Source organism: Coffea arabica, chromosome 8c (assembly GCF_036785885.1).
Source record: "Coffea arabica cultivar ET-39 chromosome 8c, Coffea Arabica ET-39 HiFi, whole genome shotgun sequence".
NCBI lineage: Eukaryota > Viridiplantae > Streptophyta > Magnoliopsida > Gentianales > Rubiaceae > Coffea > Coffea arabica.
The window spans coordinates 5065482-5082824 of NC_092325.1; the positions used below are offsets into that span (position 1 = coordinate 5065482).

Genomic DNA, 17343 nt, shown 5'->3' on the forward strand with positions numbered 1-17343 from the left:
CTTTCACATCGAGAATTTTCCAATCATATCAATTAAGAATTCTAATTTTGCAACTTCACTGCATAGGTACATATCTACTTTGAAAAATTTTATTTTGGTTCAAGTCAATTGCTTGATATACCTAGTAATTGGTTAACATATCTAAAATTCATATAACCTATCATGTATATACACATATTAATAATTATTATTCTCTTTTGCATTCATATGTTTTCCCTATTTAATCTTACCTACACTTTCTTGTATTTATTTATTTTACATAATTAATCTTACATTTTCAAGTGTGGATGGTCTAAAGTAATAGCATTATGAAAAAAAAAAAACTAGAACTGCAATGAAATCCCAAATATCTTCTTCATTTAATCCAAGCTCTAGCAAATGACTAAATTCATATCAACTAGGCATGGTATCAATTAGGTACTAGTGTTGGTCTTCTCCACACTTACAAGACAGTACACAAATACTTTATTACGTAATACATGAATATATTAATTGTATTGCCGAATCCTAATTTTGTACCTAATCGTCCGAGATGTACCTAGTTAGGTGCCATATCACATAAGTAGGTCCGGGATGTGCTTAATTTTGTGCCATTCCACTCCTCCCCTTTCACACCGTGGTTCCAGTAGGTCGCATTCATCTATAGTCAAAATTTGGAGTGTCGTCATCATTTGAATGCTGGATGGAAGTGTTTCAAGCTTCGGACAAAGGGATAGTGTCAGGTCCTGAAGAGAAGTGAGGTGGTCTCCAAACCAGTCTGGCAATGAAGTTAGATTGGGAAAATCAATCAGCTCCAGTACTTGTAGCGTGGCTAAATGTTTGACTTCCTCTGGCAGAGCTGTCGCGTATGACCCCTGGATGCGTAGACGAGTCAGGGATCTGAGGGCTTTAGTCCCCATTGAGAGACTCACCAAATTAGAGCAGTCTTCGATATGGAGTTCCTGCAAAGAAGCAAGGCCTCGCAATCCTTCTTCTGGCAGAGACTCCAGCTTGGGAGAGTTCTGGATGGTCAATTCCTTCAAAGCCGTGAGGCTAGCCAAGCTTCTGGGTAAGGCTCGCAGATCCTTCGTCTCCCTAATTTCCAGGGATTCAAGAAGACTAAGATTTTGCAGCATCTCTTCTGGAAAACAACTCAATCCTTTAATCCACTCAATTTTAAGGGAATTAAGACTAGTGAGATTGGAGATTGAAGCCCATGCCATGTTCGGGCAGCCGTTGACGCGTAGCTCCTTCAGGGAAGGCATACGTGGCAATGGCAATGTCAACGTTGGGCAACCGCCAAAAGACAAGGATTGAAGTTGAGAGAATACTCCTGGAGTACTAGCAGTACCTTGGACCTCTCTTCCTAACATTCCTTTTAGGTTGGGCATCTTCCATAATTGCAGTGTTTTCAATGATGGGGACGTTGCAGCAGCAGCGGTAGTACTCTTCTGGGCCCCAACTATGTACTCCGTTGCACCGTTGTACACATGAACATTTGTTACAGTTGAAATCCAAGATGGAAATGATGAAGAACCTTTGAAGCCTATCATGTGCAGCGATTGAAGGTTGGGGCAGGGTTTGAGGGCTTCGAGCACTTCCTCATCATTGTACTGTTGAAACATTCTTTCGGAATCCCATTCCAAATTCAACCAGCGGACTCCCTGTTTTTTAATTAAGCAAGCTTCTTCTGCATGCTTTTTGTGTTTAACCCTCTCAAGGTGCCTAATTAATAGCCATCCTTCAAGCATATTTAAGTCTCGCAACTCACTCAGTTGGAAGCCTCTTTTGCCACCCAGGACGACTATACTCAACGTCCGTAGGCAAGTCAGCTTCCCAATTCCACTTGGTATGTGTTTCAAATGCCAGCACCCCTGTAGGCAAAGATGTCGCAGATTTCTGAGGAATCTCATGCCTTTGGGCAGGCACCGAAGTTCGCGACAACCATTCAGGTTTAAAATTTGCAAATTCCACAAGTCACAAATTGAATTGGGTAGTTCAACAATTAAAGAACTTGAAAGATCTAGATGCCTTAAATGTTTCAGTTTGCTTATTGCAGGTGGCAGCTCTGTAAACTTCGTAAGGTTTACTCTCCACCACGGTGACCTTACAGTGAGCGCCCTCAGGGAACCACATTTTGACAAGAAAGAAGAAAACTGGTCAATGCCTGTGATTGTAATAGGAAAAGCCACTGTTAGCTGATCATCTGGCATACCAAATATCATGGTTCTGTTTGACTCTGTTCCACCGTGTTTAGCCTCCATTACTGATCGAGCCAGATCATGGACAAGGTCATGCATCTTAAAAGTGAGGGCACTGCCAAATTCATCTTTCTCTATGGCTTGGAACAGTGATCTATGATGTAGTTCAGTCACCGCAGCAGCACCAACATCTTCCACTTCCATCGTTCCATTAGATGAAATCAATCCATTTGCCATCCACAAATGTATTACCTCTTCTTTTTTAATTTTAGATCCCTTGGGAAATACTGCACAATATGCAAAACAACCTCTCAACTCTACCGGAAGATTAAGGTAGCTCAATCTCAACGCGGGCAAGATATCTGTTGTATCTTGAGGTATGTTCCAAAGCTCACTACATTTCACAAAGTTCCATTCGGCTTCTTCTCTCTTGAATCGTAGAAAGCCTCCGAGAGTCTTTGCAGCCAGCGGAACACCACCACATTTTTTCACAATATCTTTTCCAATAGCTTCAAGGTTAGGATATTCTTGCTTCTCCTGACAATCAAATGCCCATAGCCTGAACAGTGACCAACACTGATCGTCTGACAAACTCGATAGACAATGCGTCTTTAATGTGCCCATTATTTCCGCAACTTTTTGCTTGCGAGTTGTCACGACAATTGAACTACCTTTTGAGCCGCATTCCAGAACGGATTTCAAATCCTCCCATTCCTTTCGATTCTCATTCCAGACATCATCCAGTACAATCAAGTATCTTTTCCCTCTCAATAACTCTTGAAGCTTTCTTTGGAGAGTATCCAAGGGTAAGTCTCCAATAGAAGTCCCTTTTGCAGACTCAATTAAGGCTTTTATAATGCTCTTCACATCAAATTTGTCTGAAACCCAAGCCCATAGTTTTGGCTTAAAAGGCTCGGCTAGGTTCTCATCATTAAACACCAATTGGGCAAGTGTTGTCTTTCCAAGGCCTCCAACACCCACTATAGGGAGCACTGATACATTTTGATTATCTCTGACTTGATTCACCAATATTTTCACAATCTCGTCTTTCGCCTTGTCCCTTCCTAGGACTTGATCACGTTCCTTTACCACGGATCCAGTCTCGCGGCTTGCAGTGAAATAGCTCCCACGCTTTTGATCACTCAATCCAAGCTGTGTTCTCTGCTTAGCAACTGCATCAAAATTTCCATTGATTTTCTTCATCCTTGCTCCAATCCTGTGCCGAAACCATATGTTTGATGTTGCTGGAAGACAATCCAATACATTGCAACATATGTTGTTGCACTTCGGTTCTCTCGAGACTTCGGTTGCATAATCATCTAATATGTCATCGACTTCATAAGCAATAAGATTGAGCTTCTGCAGCCAAAGTTGAATTGCCTTGTCAGTAAACTGCTTCTGCTCCGCGTCTTCAATCACTGCTTTGGTTGCTGATAGCAAGCTTGAAAGCTTTTGTATCTCTGTTTCAATACCACAAAGCAATCCAAGCTCCTCCTGGATTGGAGAATTCAGAGATTTTACCAGACTTTCCAGCAACACTTCCATCAAGTGTGACCTGAAAATTACGAATAATGAAAGGGAAGTCAAAAAGAAAAGGACAATTTTTTCTTTTTCTTTTTTTTTTGTACAAGTAAATGTAGAAAAGCCCGATATCATCAAATGCAGAACAAAATGTTTTGAACCTGATGATAAAAAAATAAAGTAAAATAAAAAGGTTCTCATATTAGACAGCCAGTTGTTATTTTGGAAAGCATTAGACAGCCATCGGTCACCTGGCATATTAATCCAAAAAAAAAAAACAAATGCTTGCGAAACACAAAAAAATTCTGGTGAAAGATAAACTAAAATAAACCAAAATCTGAAGATATAGGAAAATTCTATGGTCCTTTCAGGCGATTATTCCCACAATCTTTGTCCCTAAGAGATGATTAGTGATTCAAATTATGAATTTTTGAAAATATTACAATTTAAAGGTACAAAACATTATTATTTCACCATCCAATGGTGAATTTAATTTGAGAATATGACCAAAAGGACTCATAAAATCTGCCGGAAAGATAACCAAATAACAATGCCTTCATCAAATTTAAATAATTAAATATGTTACCCTTCTTATTTCTTTCATGAAATACAGCATTCAAAATAATTATGTACAAAGAAACACGGGTAATGTACAAAGCACTTTTTGCAATGGAGACGGCCCACCATTATAAGTTTATAATGGACATGGTAATGGAAGGTAAGGGGTCACTATTTGTTATTGAAGAAAGAAAAGCAGGGTGAAATTGCTTATGAGTTTACTAAAAATTGCTTGAATTTCTTTTTCAAAAAAAAAAAATTGCTTGAGTTTTCTGGCCGCATGGTAGTACAATAATTGACCTTGTTGACTTAAAGAAAGCAGATCGAAATACTATGACTACAAGATACTTAAAGTAAAGGGTTAAAAACCCATGTGGTATACTTAATATACAGAAAAGTCCCCATAATTCAAAACATACAAAACAATATCTCATATTTTGAACTAAATTATAAACTAATAAAATTCATTAAATTTAATGAAAATGACTGTTTCAGCTGTTAAACTTACCGGATTCCGTTAAATTTTTCGTTAAGTTTACCGGATTCCGTTAAGTTTAACGAATTCTGTTAGTTTACAATTTAGTTCAAAACATGAGGTGTCGTTTTGAATATTTTGAAACCACAGGGGCTTTTCAGTGTATTAGGTATATCACAGGGGGCTTTTTTGTTTTTAAACCTAAAGTAAATTTTACTTTGAACCCTTAAATAGTAGATACATTCCACTCAATTTTTAAACTTTAATTTTAGAAGCTTTACCTCCTAAAGTTTAAAATATATTGCACTTTAGTTTTGGACATTTTACTTTCTAAAATATGAAATTCATCCTATGAAAGTATCAAAACTAATGAAATAGTAATTAAGCAAGTGATACTCAAATTTTAGAATTAAAACTACTCCCTCTGTCCCAAAAATTGAGACGTTTTTCAGGAGCAGCACACAATAAAATAGTGAATTCGAATCCTTAGGATCCGAGCCGGCACACCAAACTGGAGGAATGTGCCACGACCCCACGCAGTGACCCCGGGCGAGTCACAGGGGTTTAAGTTCAAGGTAAGATTCGAACCTAAAACCTCAAGAGTTCTTAAGAGCCCGCTTACCGTTGGACCACACCTGCGAGGTCTCACTTTTCATATTCTTCCACTCTTACCCATTGTTTGAACACGAAAATTAGCAAGCTGAAAACAGAAGGTCATGGGACTTGTGAAAGTGTCCCTGTGCTATTGTGAGCCATATGCAATTATTTATTATTAATTGGTGGAATCTTGTCGTTATCACTTAAGGGTATAAAAGGAGAGTAGCATTGAAAGTTGTATGACTTTTGCAACAATACTATTATTTTGGGACAACAAAAAATTGAAAACATAACATTAACAATGAAAAGGATGGAGTAGATAAATTTCATATTTCAGGCATAGAGTAGTGAGAGTAGGGTGGACTTTATCTTAATAGGGGTAAAGTATTCAACACTAAATTTTAATGACTAAGGTGAGAGTGAGTCTATAACATAAAGAATCCAAAATGGAATTTAGCGAGTCAAAAATTCAAGGGTAAATAGCAATGAATCGGTGAAATTTCCTATTCACCACGTTGAAAATAGTGCTACAGTAGTTCGATGATAGACCAAGACTTTCTCGTTCCACATTTGTTTATAGTGGGTTTAATAACACTTTGGCACTCTGAACTAAAAGGGTAGTCACATCTACCCCTTTAATCTAAAAAATATATATTTTCCCCCATGAAAACTAGTCAAAGTTAGAAATACAAAAAAAAAAAAAAAAGTGTAATGACATTATTACCCTTTTATTCATGAACTTATCTATAACTAATAATCATTTCCTTTCATTGCTAAAAGATTTACATCTTCTCTATCATATCAATTGTAGAAAAATAGCAACTAAAAAGAGTTAAAAAGAGTTAATATTTAGTTTATACTCTTGAAATTTTTTCCATTAGATTAATGTTCACTTTTGTATATGTTTTATTCAATTTATTAGACCTTAAGTCAAATAAAATGGATAAATAACACAATACTAAAAATAAATACGATTGCCAAAATTTGGAAAACAGGGGTACTACAAAACTCATTGTTTTAAGGAAATTTTTATTATTTTAATTTATTTAAACTTTTACACTAATATTATTTCATTTATCAAATTAGTCCAATATTAGATTCTTAATCTAAATTTGCTAAAAATATCTAGTATGCCTTATTTTTAAACTTAAAGAAGGAAAATAGAGATTAAATCAATTTTATTTTTTAAAAAGAAAAGGCAATAATAGTAAACTATAAATATATAAACAAAAAAATGAAAATAGTATTAGCCAAATGTTCTCATAAACGAAAATAATAAAAAGCTAAACTTTTAAACAAAAAAAGTTAGTATTACCTACTTAAAGTATAATAAATTGAACAATCCATACATAAAAGTGAATAAAATTTTAAGGATATAAAATAAATATAAACTTCTTTTTAGCTTTTATGATTATTTCGGTTGTACAATCACCATAGATTTTGATGACTTTGTTATACTTCCAAAAGTAGTAGTGACTTTTCATGATTATTGAGGGTATTTGGGTAATAACATAATTGAAATTTTTGTTTACAAATGTACTTTTGCTTGAAAAACAATTTCCACAATTTTCTTGAAAATAAAATCTTGGATTGAAGGAAATTATTTGGCCTTAGATTTTTTTTAACCATTTCTTTTAGAAACTAAAGAACACTAAGAATCTATTGTATGGATAGAGTATTATTCCAAATAATTATTTGGAATAATTACTGTAACACCTTTTGTGATGTAATGTATGTGAAATAAAAAAGTGGTTGAGAATGTAAAATGGTGGATTGGAAAATGTGTTTATGATGCAAGTAAAAAAATTTTTTGAAAAAATTTGCTATGCTAAATTCTTAGAACATCTTTAAAGAATTTCCTACTCTAGTATCTATTTAGTGGTATGCTACATTGCTTCAATTATATAAATTATATTCTTTTGAACTCTGCATCCAATCAGAAAGTTATCACTATGGCTTTTTTCTAGCGTTGCTTCCAACTTAATTTGAACTTATAGTAGGATTGTATCATTTCAGAATATCTAAAAAAAATTTGAAAGAAAATTAGGACTTATATTTGGAAAAAGAAAGAAAAGGAAAGCATGCAAAGGTGCACAAAATGTTCAACCGTACACGTATTCTAAATCCCACAGCAAAATAATGTTTGTATTCCTAACTCTCAAAATTCTATGCCTAACCCACTAATTAATTTTGGTTAGTCTGGTTTGTAGAGAAATCTTAACTGGTGGAATCAAATCACCACATTTTCTTTTGTTTATGTCCCTTCATTTATTGAGTGTGACTCCACAATTAATTTTTTTTTGTCTTTTTGAAGAGCCAGCCGCCGGGGGGGGGGGTGGGGTTAGCAAAAATATGATGAAATTAGAAAGCAAGTATGTCAACCTAGAGTTTCCTACTTGAGAAAGTTTAAATACTCTGGCAACTGTTTTGATAAATGTGCAGAAACTCATTGTATATTGGAAAGCTATATACTCAAAATTTTGAATTTATGCAGAAGAGATATTAGGATGAAGATGATAATTTCAACCAAAGAATGAAGCAAATTAATAAGTAGAAGAGAAGAACATTTGGATAAAGATAATAATTTCAACCAAAGAAAGAAGCAAATTAACAATAGCAAACACTTTTGCAGTTATGGTTTGGTATACAGGAGAAAGTAATAGTAGTAGGTAAGGAATCACTAATTTTATTGATTTTTATTCACTACATTTATTGATTAATGTAGTAAATTGGTATGAATATTATCATTCTATTGTGGGGCTAATCAATTTATTTGGATTCCAATGAGTGGTGTAGCACAAAAGGGTAACTTAAAAAGAAGTAAACAAAGAAGAAGAAGAAGAAGAAGAAGAAGAAAGATATAGGAATTTTTGTTTACTTTAATCTTTTTACAATATTTTGTTTTCACATTTTATCATCTTTTTTATAGTATTGTCGAAAAAAATGTTAAATTGCTAAAAGAAAAAAACTTTTATTTTAACGTTATTCTTGTTAGATTAATGTTACTTTTAGATTTACTAATTTAGGTTTATTAGGCTTTAATAGAATAATAATGATGGTGGCATACTAATAACAATAAACAAAGGTAGCAAAATTTATAAACATATATAAGGTAATACTAAGCTTGTGATGTACTAACAAGTAATTTTATTCTACTTTATGTAAATTTTTACAGGAATAGTGTTGTTATTTTTTTGTTAGTCAACTTGGTCAACCATAAAACACTTAACCAAAAAACTATTCAAAATGGTTATACTTTATTTTCAAACTTTGGGAAGGAAAATATACATGAAACCAAATGAACGTTACCACGCTTGGGTTTGGCTTGGGGGGAATCATATGAACAATTTGGAACCAAATTTATAAGTTAAGGGACCTAATAGACACTTTCAAAGCTAAGAGATCAAATAGAAAAATTACTGGTAAAAGTTGAGGAACTATTGAAGCCATTCCCTAGTTTTTTAGAGACATCTCCAAAAATTACCGTACAAACCATTTTTTTAGTGACAAAGCAACAATCATGTACCAAACAACTTAAATGGATTTTCTCTTCTCGGAAATTTCAAAATCAGTGCAGACCTAAATTAAGAATATATAACTTTCTTTTTGCACTCAACAACATTTATTTATTTCTGGACGTGTTACTCGAAATACATGTCTTATGCCTGACTACAGGCTACTGAACCATCAGACAAAGCCAGAGATGAATTTGAAACCCGTCAAGATCAGAGAGCAAAGTGCAAAATACATACATAATAAAACAAGAAAAGCGGGAATTAGCTGAAGAAATGTTCCATGCAAAAAAAAAAAAAAAAAAAGTAGAAGCTATCCTGCAACCAAACAATTATTTGATCAACCAGTTAAAAGCACTTGAACACTTACTTGAGAGGGAATGAATCCTCCTGCGAGGTGACAACAGATGCGACAAATATGTAGAAATTTCTTGTAATATTGTAAAGCTACGTTCTGAAAACTTTGAATTTAAGCAGAAGAAAATATTTAGATGAATTGAACCGAAGAAAGAAGCTAATTTATATTGGCGACACCTTTTGCAATTCTGGTGGTCCAGTATACAGGAGAAAGTATTAGTAATAGGTAAGGAATCAATACTTATATTGATAAGAACGCAAAATTAAGTTCTTGCATTTACTTTCCAGGTTGCGTATTGCACAAGCATTGAACATTACGTAGAATCAAGCTAACTCTTAGAAGTCTCACAAGTTTTTTTTTTTTTTTTTGTTTGTTTGAAGAAAGAAATCTCACAAGTTACAAGCAAAGGATTTGTGACATTCTCCTACAATCTTAACTTGGAATCATTAGCTCCAAATTTTGGCCCACATGACACTGGATTCTTTCCTTTCTTTTCTGTCCAAGAGTGAGTAAAAATTGATTCAACTGATAACGTTAAGACGTTTCATATAAAACAAAATATTCGAAACTCCCTCCAACAATTATTCTGTGGTAAGTAATTCTTTTCAATCTTGTGAAATATCTAATCGTCCTAATTTCAGAATGATATAACTTCTCCTTCTCCATAGCTTTCCACCATTATAGGAAACATGTTTTGCTTAAGAGATTCTACTATTCTTTCCTACAAAACAAAATAAATTCTTCTTCAGAGAATTTTTTCCCTTTCCAGAGAAGTTGGATTCATGAGGGAGTTCTCAGACATTAATTAGTTGTATTTTTCAGATATAATTAAAAGGATATAATACGTGTACATTCACCCGCAAAGCCTTTAACCGGCTAATCATGCGCATGCACAACTGATAAATATGCATTAGAATTGTGAGTTGAGATTAATACTTCATCAAAATTTCTTTGATTAAGTGTCTTTACAAGTAAAGAATACCTTCACAGTGCAGATAAGTTTGAAATAAATTTGTTCCTATTTAAAAGAAAGAAAAACGGTGGTAATGTCACTATCCGGATGGCCCGAGTAACTTTGGGACCAAAATTCACTGATCCAAAATAGTTAATCCAAGTAATGAAGTAACCATTGGACCCAAGCTTAAAGATCATTCATTTTCCCTTCCTTCCACAGACGTGGGATGACTGCATTCTAGATTCTCCCCACAGCAGAGATATAAGTGAGATTTTTATGATATCAATTCTCATGACTCGAATCCAAAGACCGACCCAAGTAATTTTTGTACCGAATTCATTAGATGTGGTGGCTACATGGAGAAAGATTGAAAGGAACGAGGGAATTGGGAACTATGCATGTCATGGGGCTTTACTCAACAAATTTTTGCTTTTCAACCAAAAATAGTGAATGAAAAAAAAAAAAGAAATTCAGCACTCGCTTTGGAGAGAATGAATACTCTAGCAACAATTGATCCGTTGAATCTGCAGAAAAATAAACTTACTTTAAGTTTGAGGGGAAAAAAAACAAAATTCAGCACTGAGCCAAAAGAGGGAAAAGAGAAAAAGAAAGAAACCACTGAGAGTAGCTGATCTGTTGAATTTGGAAAAATTCCTAGGATATCGTGAAGCTACATAATTACTCAAAGTAAAGTTTAAGAAAAAAATATTCGGAGAAAGATGATAATTTGGACCAATGGCTTTTTGGCAACGGAGATGGTCTATCGATAAGAAAGTAGAGTGAAATTGCCAATGAGCTTCCTAGCCGTGTAGGGGTACAATTATTGAATGTGGCGGACCTATAGAATAGAATTTTTACAAGCAAAAAATGGCAAAAAAAAGTAGAGTGAAATTACTGCATGACTTTCCAGGTGTCTAGGAATAAACTTTTGAACATGGATGCACATTGCACCGCACTGTTTCGAGTGTTTCACCCTTCTTATCAGTTTCAAGAAAAACACATGGAAGCTCCCTTTTTACGAAATTATTTTTTATATTTTTAATAATTTTTTATCTCATATACATAACATCATAAAAGATGCTATAGTAATTATTCTAAATAATACTCTATCTAAACAAACCCATTTATATTTTAACCAAAAAAAAAATGCGTATGACAAAAAAAAAAGAAAAAGAAATTCAGCACTCACGTTGGAGAGCGTGAATACTCTGGCAACAGTTGATCTGTTGAATCTGTGGAAATTTCCTTTATATAGTGCGGCTAGTTGATAAAAGGGAAAAAACAAACTTGAAGTTCAAGGAAAGGGAACAAATCTCAGCACTTGCTTGAGAGAAAATGAAGCTTCTGGCAATAGCTGATCGGATGAATATGAGAAAATTACCAGTATATCGTGAACCTAACCAGTAGAATCCAAGTTTGATAAAAGAGAACACAGGGGAGGAAGATGATAATTTGATTCAAAATTGAAACAATTCAGTATGTGCAAGACTTTCAGCAAGGAAGACGGAGTATTATAGAGGAGAAAGTAGGAGCAGTACTGTTATTGATAAGAAAGTGGAGTGAAATTGAACGTGACTTTCCTGGTTGGTTAGTAGTACAATTATTCACCGTGGAACTTGCAAGTTAACTTTCAATGTACCAATTGAAAAAATGAAGGTTGATGATTACCATGCTTCTTTTGTTTTTGCTTATACAGTAAGCCTTTTCACAAGATTATTTTAAGTTGAAAATAAAGATACTAAAATAAAATTAGGAGAAACCCACAAGATGAAATGAAGTTAAAGATGGAGATGTTAAAATAACTTCTAGGACATGTTAAATTAACTCATACTCAAAAATCTTACAAATAATATAGAATTTGGGGCATTTTCTTGAGATCTTATAATAATTGAGAAGATTGAAAAATTGACGCTAGATTACGATTCAAGAACATTTTTAATTTTTTCCTTTCCCAAAAGTAAATGATTTTTTTTCTTTATTATTTGTTTTGTGGAGAATTTGAAATTGATCAGATTTTGACTACTTTAGCATTTTTTATTATAGTAATCTCTGCTGGGCCTTTATCAATTGCCCCGAAAATGCTATGAGGTGCTCAGAAATGGTCGAAGTAGTTGAATAGGAGGATCCCGAAGGCACCCCTCTCTTTCAAGAGGGTTCGCAGCATTTCAAACCCTGGCTATTCGTAGAAGTGGTATTATTAACATGCAAGGTTTCTGGGCAATAGAGATGGCCTATTATTGAAGAGAAAGTAGTAGGTGTGTATTGATACGAAAGTAGATTTGTGAAAGTGCTTGTATATGGTTGCAGACGAATCGAACAGCTCGCGAGTTCGACTGGAGCTAAGTCAACATCGAGTTCGAGCTGACCAAGTCGAATTTGAATTCGAAAATACTAAATTCATTAACTTGCGAGCCGGCTCAAGTTTGATTATATATTTATTTTTTATTTTTTAATTTTAATAATAAAATTACATATATATTCCTAATATTTTATTATTTTATTTATTTTTTAAAAATAAAATAATTATTTTTTTTCATTTTTTAAGCTCGAGCTATACATTTTGAACTCGTCGAATTCGAGTTTCATAAATCTAGGTTAAGACTCGACTCAATTATACCAAAACTCCACTTGATTCGTCTCGATTCATTTACACCCCTATGCTCGTCAGTTTCCTAGCCGTGCAGTAGCACAATTATTGAATGTGGTGGACCTATAGATTAGAATTTTGGAGGCTGATTAGTTTCCAAAGCACTGTTATTACACAAAATACAACCTTGAGTTGTGGAAGGAGTATTCTTTCAAGAGGCATTGTGAAGGTCTATACAGGTTAATTGATAGCAATGTTAGGCAGTGGGGAGAATAGCATATAAAATTGTGTCGAAAAGAGCAAATTATGTTAGTTTTGTGGGTTGTTATCCGATAAATTCACGATAGTTTGGATTTTAAAAGATTACCAGATTTCTTATGTTCTATTTTTGGCTGATTCTTTTTCAGAATGGAGTGAAACAAATGACAGTACGCACTTGTCAAAGATATGCACATCATATTATGAAAATTCTTTCTTTTGGATAATTTGGTAGATTTTGGTGTTTTTGATTTTGGAGGGGAGAGTGCACTATGGAATGTCTCTGAAGCTCATATCAATTGCCTTCATGTGGGGATTGCTTTCTAAGTAGTGTATAGTAACATATGCTAGTATATGTGCATAACTTACGTTTAGTATCTTATCTATTGGTATTAGCCATAAGTTTCTTTTATTCATCTGCAAGGCTATGAGAAAGAAATAGCAGAGGTAGAAAATAGTGGTATTAGTGAATAGAAGAGTGAAAGTGAAGATATGCTGCAAGGGATTTCTTTTATTCCTTGTGTGATTGTCATGAGTTCTTGTTCGTTCTACACAATTGGAAGATGTGCAACGAGGGATTGCTATGCTCGAAGGTGATTTCTCAGATTTTACATTCTTATTTTTAACCTGTCAATGTCCAAGTGCTCTAAAATCTTTTTTTTTTTCGTTTGTTTAACATCAAAATCTGGTTCTTTGCATAATTTGTGTCCCTTTTTCCCCCCTAAACACTATATCTTATCGAATATTTTCAGCATCTTGCAAATAGTTGTCGTTCCTTGTGTTGCTCTGTTACTTATATGCATGTTCAGTCACATTCAACTTACAAAACGAAGCAGACAGAACAACTTTATACCTTATATTTTGATCCATGTTTAGTTCTCATAACCTCCTCTTCTTATTATTATTTTTTTAAAATCTTTTGCCAAAAAAATTTTAAACTATTTAGGCATTGCAGCATAATGTGTCCAGTTTCTATGTAGTACTATGACGGATTGTGATGATTTATCCATCTCCACCTCTTTTTTTGGGAACTTGGACTGATGTTGTGGTTTTTTACATCTTGGTTTGTTGTATTTGCTTTTCCTTGGGATGATTTTTTCAAAAAATGGCTGTTTAGTGTTTTTTGCTTGGTTTTCTCTTCTGTGCATGCAAAGTTGTTTTCTTTATTTTTTTTTTCTGCTTTGATTTGTGGTTGTAGGCCTTGAAGAATTGGTTATTTAGTGAGTTATATACTCATTTTCTTCTTTAAATTTCGCTTTAAACTGGAATGCATTTTTCAGTTTCTCTCATAAGCAGAATAACAAATATATGGTAATAGGTGGCTGGCTTAATCAGATGTATAATTTGTATACTAAAGAGCAGAAATTAGCATTGAAATTTCTCTCTTTGATTGTGTCGTGTTGATCTCCTAATCATATTATTTTCAAGTACTTGCTTCTATGAAATGTTGAAGAACAATTTAGAGATGAGTTGATTACAACTCGGATACAAATTACATCTAATTGAATTACAACTCGGTTTCAAAATTAACTAAGGTTGTGATTTGATTGTTTGATTTTCCTTGGGCCTATAGTTACATCATTGTCTTAATCTTCTCCAGCTTCTTTTTTGTGTTTAGATTTCCAATTTTTTGGACTCTGGCTTCAGAATAAGTAGATTGCTCCTATAATCCTTTTGTGTTCTCCATGAGAAGATCTTTGGTGGTTTGAAACGTTAGTGCATTTTTTTCCCTTGGGAGATTTTTTTAAAAAAACTGGTGGTTTAGTGCCTTTTGCTTGGTTTCCTCTTCTTTTTCTCGTTTTTGTACATGCAAATTTATTTTTGTTTTTTTTTGTAATGTTTTGTTTTGATACTTTGGTGGTTCCAAGGCTTGGAGGATTGGTCATTTGTGATTAATTAGTGGATTCCACAAAGAATTGCTTTTGGTGTTTGACAATATGATATATGAAGGAAATTTTGTGCTTGTTGTCTCTTGATTTTGTATAAAATGGAAATTCTTTGTGTGTCTATTTTTCTATTGAAGGAATAGAATTTGGATTGTGAAAAATGATGTTCTTAATGGTTGTCATGGTCTTGTGCATATTTTACATTGTGGTACTGATATTTTGCAATGGAGTCAAGAGATTAATTTACATTGTGGGGTATATTGGCTATTCATACTTATGCGGTTTATGATTATCCTTGTGATTTTTTGCTACAGAATGTTGAACTGGGTGACGATGTGGTTGAGCAGCTAAGAAGAAGGAATCTGTTATGCTGTGTTAGGCATTCATGTAGTCTGATTAGGAGTGTGACTCAATGTTAAATTGATTATTGTAATCTTTTAATTTGTTCAGCCTTTTTCTAGAGAACAGTTTTAGTAGATATTTTTAGTTAAATGTGTAGTTATCCTTGTTATAAAGAACTCAACCATAGATATTTTGTAGTAGCTAGGTTGTTGATTAATATGGCTCAAATGCCATTTCCGTTGTACGCCGCTTACTTTTTTGTGTGTTTGTGTACAGTTTTTTTTGCAATTTATGGTAATCTGTTTTATGGGTGATCATTTGTAACTGCCAAATTCTTGGCTTGCAATAAGAGTGGGTCTTAAACTACAAGCAAATAAATGAACTGCTTTAAGAAGGGAAGAAGTAATTTTGTATTTCGTAAGTAAAGTCACCACACATTGCTTCACATAGCAGATTTTGTGTTGCATTTAGCATTAGAAGCTTGATGTTTAGCAAGTTGTTGGAATTATTAAGCGAATCAAGGTTTCATAATGCATGTTTAGACCCAACATTGGCATTAAGCTACTGACTGTACCTATCCAATTTTGATAGTGAATGTTTGAATGTTTTTTTGTAACTTTGATGTCCTCTTTTTCTTTTTCAACTAATAATTAATCAGTGCAATTTCTTTTATAAATAGTTTTTATATGCAAAACAAATTACTGAACAGATTTAACTCTGTACACTACATGTTCAAGGATCTATTCCTTTTGAATTTTACTAATAATCAGCATATCTTTTCTGGATAAATTATTATTTTTAATACTTCATATATTTTGCTTTTTTCTCTATATAAAATTGGGCAGGGCATTTTACATTTCCATAGCATGAAGCGTGTTCATGCTTCCTAATTGTAGTTAAAGTTATTAAAAAACTTGTAGCAGACAAACTTAGCTAAAAACTTGCTTATCAAACAAGACCTTTGTTATGAGTAAGTTTTGAAAAAGAAAATTAGATATACTTCTATGAAAAGAGAAACTATTTTTTGGAATGTATTTTATAATTTTGTTAATAATTAATATCCATGATCAAAAGATTGGAGGCACTAAATAAAACACATAGGTAAATCATTGGGAGATCTATATTAAATAGTTATCAATTAGTACTATACCTATATATGTAGTAGGAAAATATATATTTTTCAAGAGAGAATAAAACTCTAACTAAAAAAATTTAGGAGAGAAGAAAACTCTCACTAGATAACCCTAAGAGAGAGAAAACTCTCACTAGAAAATCTTAGGAGAGATCTTATTCACACAATTAAAAAAAAAAAAAAAAAAAGCTATAGAGAGGGCTCCTCTTATGAAAAAAGATCAAAAAAATTTGATTTCTCTCCCATAGGAGAGTTGAAGGGAGTTTTATTTAGAGAGTTTTTTTTTTCTAAAGAGAAGGAGGAGAGTAGGAGGAGAGGAGGGGTTAATTTGAATGATTATTTCTTTTCTTTTGATAATTAGTACGCTGCCTATGTAGTAGGAAAACATATAATGAATAAATCTTATATACACTGACAGTGTATACACTATTACCATTGGATCTATAACACGTGTAAAAATTAGATTTTAAATTCAAATTTTACATAATTGTCATTCATCCAAAATTGATAATGTATATACTACTATTAGTATAAAAAGGATTAATCTATTTTTTTTTATTCAAATGTTTGACTGAGAGAATATTCTTAGGTCCCTTAACTCAGTTTAGTAAGAAAATGTATATACAATCTCATCTTTAGCCTTTTTTTTTTTTTTTTTTTGTCGGAAGTGACAAGAATAATTTCTAACTTTAAACCCACAGTAATACCAAAAGCCGGCAACTTTTGGTACTACTGAGGAGACTATAAACTACACTCACACATGACAGGTGCCGAACCTGTGCAATAATAATAAATAAAACCTAACTACCACTTAAAACAGTCAATAATCAATTCGAGTACTGGAGCAGGGACTCTAGGTGTGCAATGGGTTACTTGATTCACCCTGTTCTCGAAGAGTTTGCTTAATCCGATATACCTGAATAAATTATTGAACTGAATTCCCTAACTAGTAGACAATGGTAAGCAGGGTCGTCTCCTCAGG

At 33.4% G+C, this 17343-nt stretch overlaps 1 protein-coding gene and 1 long non-coding RNA gene across 2 annotated transcripts; one reads left to right on the plus strand and one right to left on the minus strand.

Moving 5' to 3' along the window:
- Positions 1 to 330: 330 nt before the first annotated feature.
- On the minus strand, positions 331 to 3725 carry LOC113704427 (disease resistance protein RGA2-like). The gene has a single exon (XM_072063945.1). It carries the CDS (start codon positions 3723 to 3725, stop codon positions 555 to 557), a length of 3171 nt encoding a protein of 1056 aa, XP_071920046.1. The 3' UTR covers positions 331 to 554.
- Positions 3726 to 13402: 9677 nt separating this feature from the next.
- LOC140013810 (uncharacterized) lies at positions 13403 to 15473 on the plus strand. The gene is made up of 2 exons (XR_011820625.1): positions 13403 to 13594; positions 15202 to 15473. It is a non-coding gene; the product is annotated as an uncharacterized lncRNA (long non-coding RNA).
- The last annotated feature ends 1870 nt before the right edge of the window (positions 15474 to 17343 follow it).